The sequence below is a fragment of the Hemibagrus wyckioides genome, linkage group LG26, assembly GCF_019097595.1.
Source record: "Hemibagrus wyckioides isolate EC202008001 linkage group LG26, SWU_Hwy_1.0, whole genome shotgun sequence".
Classification (NCBI taxonomy): Eukaryota; Metazoa; Chordata; class Actinopteri; order Siluriformes; family Bagridae; genus Hemibagrus; species Hemibagrus wyckioides.
The window spans coordinates 17,161,213-17,168,971 of NC_080735.1; the positions used below are offsets into that span (position 1 = coordinate 17,161,213).

At 38.5% G+C, this 7,759-nt stretch overlaps 1 protein-coding gene across 1 annotated transcript; it reads right to left on the bottom strand.

Annotated features, from left to right (window-relative positions):
* Nucleotides 1-923: 923 nt before the first annotated feature.
* dand5 (DAN domain family, member 5) lies at nt 924-2,740 on the bottom strand. Its single transcript, XM_058380275.1, has 2 exons — nt 2,267-2,740; nt 924-1,440 (listed from the first exon to the last, which is right to left on the bottom strand). The coding sequence occupies exons 1-2, from the start codon at nt 2,738-2,740 to the stop codon at nt 1,165-1,167; spliced, it is 750 nt and encodes a 249-aa protein (XP_058236258.1). The 3' UTR covers nt 924-1,164.
* Nucleotides 2,741-7,759: the final 5,019 nt, after the last annotated feature.

The window sequence follows — 7,759 nt, forward strand, 5'->3', positions numbered from 1 at the left end:
GACAGTTGCTTACTGATTGAGAGCCAAATGTAAAATAGGCTATATGTTCCATCCCAACAAACGTGTCACAACTAACGATATATTATGAATTACATATTCAAGCAGTTAAACTGAGTGATTATCTCGTAATGCTGTTTGACTAGGATGACAATAAGACTCTCTATATACTCTAATAAGCCTGGGAAAAGGCTGTAGGATGTATGTTAGGTTATAGCATTAAATTGAAATTGTTATAGCATTACATTAAAATTGTTATAGCGTTACATTAAAATTGTTATAGCGTTACATTAAAATTGTTATAGTGTTACATTAAAATTGTTATAGCGTTACTTTAAAAGTGTTATAGCGTAACACTAAATTGTTATAACGTTATTGAAATTGTTATAGCATTACATTTAAATTGTTTGTAATAGTGTTACATTGAAATTGTGATAGTGCTACAATAAATTTGTTATAGTGTTACAGTGAAATTGTTACAGAGTTACAGTGAAATTGTTACAGAGTTACAGTGAAATTGTTATAGAGTTACAGTGAAATTGTTATAGCGTTACAGTGAAATTGTTATAGCGTTACACTGAAATTGTTATAGCATTACAGTTTAAAAATATTTTAAATATCAATATTTAAAACCCATTGAATAGTCAGATGGAACCTAACAACATTCAGTCCGTGTGTTCTGTTATAATGACTCAGTTTCAGTCATAATTATGAAGACCGTTAGTGTTAGTGACATCTGTTAACATTCAAATAAATAGTCATGGGGTTTGCGGTGTGTTTGCAGCCCAGGAACTAAAAACATGTCCAGTTTAATAAATTTATGCTTATTAAATTTTTCTAACTTGACCACATTCAAGAAGAACACAACAGACATCAGAGTAAACAAAATCTGGCTTTATAACTTCAAAACAGTTATTGTGTCAGGTACAGAATCGTCGTGCAACAGCGACATCACTCGGTGAAAACATGCCATGACATGTTAGAGTCAAATATTCCGCTGGAATAATCAAGCGGTTGTTTGGATAAAGTTTCAGTTTGGAAAATCAAACTAACAAAACTGATTAAAAGAACCTGCTGTGGTTCTCACGTCATCAAGTAAGAACGTAAGTAAGCGCTCTTGTCATCTCTCTCACACACACACACACACACACACACGCATAGTGCTGGTTATAAATGCGTGGCCAGGTTATCAGATTTCTCTTCCTCCCTCCCGGTTTCGCACTTGCACTCCTCTACCAGCATCACGCGCTTTTCTCGGACCTGCGACCCGCAGCGCATGGGCACGTGCACGGTTCGCGCTCTGGACGGCCCACAGCGCGAGCAAGACGGGCCACCGCGGTGCATGCTGGACCCTCCGTTAGGCGGCACGAACATGGAGCTGCACTGACCGAAACACAGCTTATTGAGAACGGTTATGGACTCGCATCCCTCCTCGGTTATCCGCTGCGGACACACAAAAGGTTTAGGTCAATAAATTTAATAATAATGATAATAATAATAATAATAATAATAATAATAATAATAATAATAAGTAGAAGAAGAAGAAGAATTTAATACACACAGAAAGCCTAAACAATGCATACATCAAAAATAAAACGTAAAAATGACTCGACTTTGTACATTTCACACGTGAAAACCACGTGTCGGCTCACATCTCACAACATTTAATGCCCTGAAATTTCACGAGAATACAAGTAAACGTGTGTGACGTAATGTTAACAACCCGGTATATATAAAAATAATTGATCAGTGATTTAAATGCAAGGAAAATGTAAAAAAGGAAAAAATAAATAAAGTAAATAAATAAATAAAAAAAAAACATGTAAAATTATAAAGACGTGCACTACATATAAACACAATCACGTGATTATTCTGTACGGGATTTCCAAATAATCAGTAGCCCTGACGTCAACTAAATAAAAAGACATTTAGAGGCAGATCTACAGTTTTTCGACCACAAAACAGCTCTTTTTTTCTTTTAATAATGTCCTTAATTATTCTAAAGAGAATTATTCCTAAATATATATGGGAATAAAAACAAACATTTGTTGTAGGGCTCTGCACAGAACGTGTACACCTTAAATAAATAATAATTAAATAAGCCTACAGCACGCGCACATGGCAATTCTGTGGTATAAATATTGACATTTGCAATACTGAAAAGTCTGCAATATGCAAGTAAGCTCTCTGAACCAATCAGATTCCGTGCCGTGAATAACAGAGTGATGAACAGACCATACCAGGGGTACTGTGTGAGGATGGATGTTACCTGTGTGAAAGGCAGCGCCGCACAGCTCTGCTTTTCCGCGTCTTTGGAGTTAAACGGCAGTGACAGGACCTCTTTACTCGGCTCGCTTTTCTGCATCACCCTCTGCCACATCTCCAGACCTTGCCTCTTCCTGGCGTCGGCGCCGGTGTGGCTGGCGCTCAGGTGCGGGAGTGACGCTGCAGGTGCGCGCGCGTGCACAGAAGGCCCGGGGCGACCCAGCGTCAGGAAGGCTGGAAACGGGGTCCGCTTCAGCGTGGGGGTTTTCCCGAGCAGACCCGGAGAGTGACGCAGAAAGGGCGGACTCGCTTTAACCACGCGCACTGATCCCCTGACCGGTTCGTCCGCTCCGTTACCGGAGAACTCGAGATCTGAAACCGCCGCCGCGCGCTTGGGAAGGTCCTTGGTGACGTGCCGCGGGTGCGCGCAAAGGGAAGCAGCCAGAGCCACGAACGTGATCAAACCAAGAGCGCGCATCTTTCTCAGGAGACGAATAAAAAACAACACGATGGATTTAGAAAAATAAAACACTGAATAAAAAATTTAAAGGATAAAAAAAATCCCCAGGTTTTGCGGTTCAAGGTAGTGTATGGTCACCTTGCTGTCTGAAGTGTGATGTGAACGCGCGCAGCTCGCGCTTATAAAGGTGCTCAGGCAGCTTGTGCGCCTTTTAAGTGCTCTAATTGGTGCAGTAATTCCCATCATCTCAGGAGTGTAAGGTGAGGGAAAGTTAACACACTACAGCTTTGTGTTTTACAGCAGGTGAGTTTGAGAGGTGGTGACGAGGCGCTGAGGAGCTCAGAGAGCCGTGAGAACCGAAAAATAAAACCTCACCACATTGTCCTCGGTTCCTCTTATGTGTCTAATGTGTCATATCTGTTCATCTGGTAAAAAAAAAACCCATACAACTAAAATAAATGAAAACACTAAAAAAAATGACCAAAAAAGTAGTAATGTTATTCTACAGAATGTTGTTTGCTATTTCGATGTTAATTGGAAAATGTAAAAAATGAAAAAAAATAAAAAAATAAAATAAATAAATAAATCAATCAATCAATTTTGGTGGTTTAAAATAATATCAATTATAGTTCATTTAGAGGTTTTTTGTTTTTATATTTTTATATTTCTTCATTTTCAAATTTATTTGTATTTACTAGATTGTTATTTCAAATACTACTACTACTACTACTACTACTACTACTAATAATAAGAAGAAGAAGAAGAAGAAGAAGAAGAAGAAGAAAAATAATAATAATGACAACAGTAATAAAAAATTGTAAGTACTACAAAGTAAAAGATGGTATTATGACAAACTATAAAAGTAAAAAAAAATGATGCATAAAAAGACAGCAGTGCAAATTAATATCACTTTAAATATTATTTTATGAGATTTTCTGAGTTTATTGTTTATTTAATTTTATATAATAAGGGCTTCTGAATTGTTAATGTGATTATTTGTATGTATTTATTTAATTAAGCATATGGAACAACAACAACAACAATAATGATGATGATAATAATAATACATATTCTCATAATAATAATAATAATAATAATAATAATAATAATAATAATAATAATAATAATAATACATATCCAAAATAAGTTAACAAAAGCACTGTTGAAGGAAAAGCAAAAATGCCAAACTTTAAATAAACACAGTTCCCACACATCCATATTAAATGAAATATCTTCATCTGATGTTTTTATAATCTTATTTTTGTTTAGATATATTATGTATGACCACACAGGTGTAAACACTTTCTCCCTGAAAAGCACAGAGGTGATGAGAAAGAAAGCAGTGACTTTCCTGTAATAAAGCTGTGAAGCTGTAATATGTTTAGAGCAGCGCTTGATGTGTCTGTAAACACACTGAGTTCCCACAGGTAACTTTCACACACTCTGTGTTTAGTGTGGGACTTCTCCATCCTGCACACCTGCACTGCGGTTATAAATACATCAAAGGTGATAAAGGTTCGAAACATCCATGGCATCACTGTCTCACTTTTTATGGTCTACTTCCTTTCCCAGGAGGGCAAGTCTGCACATCACCACAGCGACCACATCATCTATTATAAAGTGAGAAGAACTGAGCCTCTTTCCTTACAGCACCTGTTTGTTCTGATTATTTATTTATTTATTTATTTATTTATTTATTTATTTATTTATTTATTTATTTATTTATTTATTTATTTATTATCACCACACATACGTTACAGCACACTTTACTACACATATACCAGCTGAGGAAGTTGGGGTCTGAGCACAGGGGCAGCTATGATACCAAGAGAAGTTTAAGGGCCTTACTTAATTGCCCTGGATGTTGGGGCTTGAACCCTGACCTTCTGATCAACAACCCAGACCCTGAACCACTTGAGCCACCACTGCCCCTATAGAATGGAATTCAAATATTTCCACAAACCTCTGTTTATTTCAGCATTTTTGCCTTTTTAAGCTTTTATATTTTCATTACAACCATAAGGGGGCAGATTTTTAGTTCTCATGCTCTAGGGTCAATTAGATATCTATCCATCCATTGTCTTTAGCACTTATCCTACAGGCAACATGGAGTCTATCCCAGTGGACATGGCACAATTACACAATAGCAATTTAGAGATTCCAGTCAACCTACATCGCATGCATTTGGACTGGGGAGGAAACTGGAGAACATGGAGGAAGCCCTCCAAGCATGGGAAGAACATGCAAACTCCACACACAGTGCAGACACAGGAATAAAAAACACTACCTGTTGGATGATAGGCATCTCTAAATTGTCAGTATGTGTGAACAGGTGTGTTATTGTGCACTGTGCACTCCATTTAGGATGTCCACATGCCTTGTGCATGTGCAGGTTTCCTGTGACCCTGTGTAGAATATGAAGCCTTTATTATACAATACAGCACCTTTTGTGGCATATCCCACTTGAGGAAGTTGGGGTCAGAAGGGGCAGCTTAAGATACAACACCCCTGGAGCAGAGAGGGTTAAGGGCCTTGTTGAATTGCCTGACAGTGGCAGCTTGAACCCTGACCTTCTGTTCAACAACCAAGAGCCTTAACCACATGAGCCTCCAGTGGATGGATGGATAAATAAATAAATAAATAAATAAATAAATTCGTTTAATTCGTTAAGCTTATTCGAATCTTAGCACTTCCCACAGGTCACCAGCAGGGGGAGACAAAGCAACACCAGCGTTCTCATCATCCCAGTGTGGTTCTTCTGTCCTGCACTGTGGTTCCGGTCCTCAGCGTTCTCCTGTCCGGCATTTTATTTCTGACGTGTTGCACGGAAAGAACACTAAACACAACCCATACTGTAGAAACAATACCACATTAGAGCGTTGTGCATTATCACTGTAAACCTTTGATCTGCAGATGCAGTGTTGATAGAAAATAAATCAACAGATTTCGACCCAATCGGGATCCAGAATTCATGTCCAAAGCCGTGGTACTGCTAGTCGTATAATTGTGCGCGGTGTGAAGATGATTAAAGTCTGCTGACAGCGGACAAGATGTGTCTAGACACAGACGTGAGAACCAGTAACAAAAAACAACAATACCTAGAAAGCTCCTTTTATAGCATCGGATAAACATCACTGAGGTGGAGTTGCATCGCCGGTCAATGCGGTGTCAGATACTGGAAGAATCCTCCTACGCAGAAGTCTCGTTCTCATGCAGTCGACGAGATGATGAGATGATAAGATAAGGATTTGTGTCAAGTGTAGTAATGCAGTCTATAGGGTCTCGGATGAAAGCATTGATCTAAAGCATACCTATGGACACATGCATACACACACACACACTATGTTTCATGCATGAACGCAGTTGGAAAAATGTGTAAAGTTTCCAGAGAAACAAGAAGAGTTTCATTGCAGCTGTGCAATAAAATGCTGCTTAATGTGTAGGAGGTGAAACCAGAGAGATCTAGATAGCTGGTTAATCCCATTGTTACAACTTTATAACCATTCGTAAGCAAAAACAAAAAATATATATAAGGACAAATGCGTTTAAACCTTTCCACAAAAACATGAGTCTGAACCCGTCGTTATTTAAATTAGCTGCATATGGACTTGTATCTGTCACGTGCACAGTTCTATCCCGTATACAGAGTGCAGTGAAATGAAAACAACTTCATTTTCAATTAATACATAAATAAATCCATGTAATAAAAAAAGAAAAATCGGCGTTAGAATATAATCATTAATAGGTTATAGTGAGAGAGGTTCACGTGCAGGTGGAGTGATCGTAACTATGCTAGCTAGCCCGTTTGTTTGCTAAGCCCATTACAAGTTTTGTGCTGCTAGATTGATGAATTCTGTTCAGCAAAAAAATAAGTGCTTTATAACTCGTATATTATTTTTTATAAACCTACAACACGCTATGTTATTAGTCTGCACTGCCTAGCATTACACAAAATACTCATTACGGCTAATGGTCGTTAGCTAGCTTGCTGCCTTTAACAAGTTTAGCCAGGGCTAATGAGTCATTTGAGCTAGTCAAGGCTGATGATTCAAGGCTTATTGGAAAAGTGTGATCTTTAACAAGAGTACATTGAGTTATGATTATAAATTACACAGTCATTTGTGTTATGGAGTAAAAGGGCAAGAGTTTGAGGTGATTTTGCAGCAAGGAAGAGAGACTGATATTCAGTAAAGCTCTGGAAAAAGTGTTTTAGCTAAAGTTCTGCCCTCGGCTACATTTTCCCTGTACACTTGCTAGCTTGCTACGAGAAAACTTTCCCGTTTTCTTCGCAGACATTTTTGATAGATTAGGATATTTATTGACAGTATTTGTTTTGTTCTTGACTGGGAGAAAAGGCCAGAGTTTAAACCAGACTGAATTAGCATGAGGGCAGCATAGTGGCTTAGTGGTTAGCACTGTTGCCTCGCAGCAAAAAGGTCCTGGGTTCGAACAGGGGTCTTTCCGTGCAGGTTTACTCCAGTTTCCTCCCACAGTCCAAAAACATGTACATTAGGTTAATTGCTAATTCTAAATTGCCCATAGGAGTGTGTGTGGTTGTCTGTCTATATGTGACCCTGTGATGGACTGGTGACCTGTCCAGGGTGTACCCCTGCCTTTCGCCCAATGTATGCTGGGATAGGCTCCAGCAGATCCCCGTGACCCTAATTAGGAATAAAGCGGGTATAGAAAATGATGGATGAATTAACATGTGTAGTTTACAGAATAATTCTTCCTTTTGGATTTCTTCCTTTTCTTCTTCCTTCCTCTGTAGTTGTAGAAAAACACCTCACTCACTCAAGAGCTCTTCATACTCAAATCCCTGTGTAACTTCTGTGTAAATATTAGCGCTCTCGCTCGTTTAGCCTAGCGCGTGCAAAGACTCATTTGCTATGTTAACTAGCTTGCCGGCTTAGCTCGTCTTGTGTAAGTCAGCTAGCTTTCTAACATGTCCGTGGAGAGGTTCTTTGCAAACGTTAGCTAGTTTTGCTACAAGACGTCTCTTTTCTTTCTTTTTTTTTTTTTTCCACAAATGGAAAT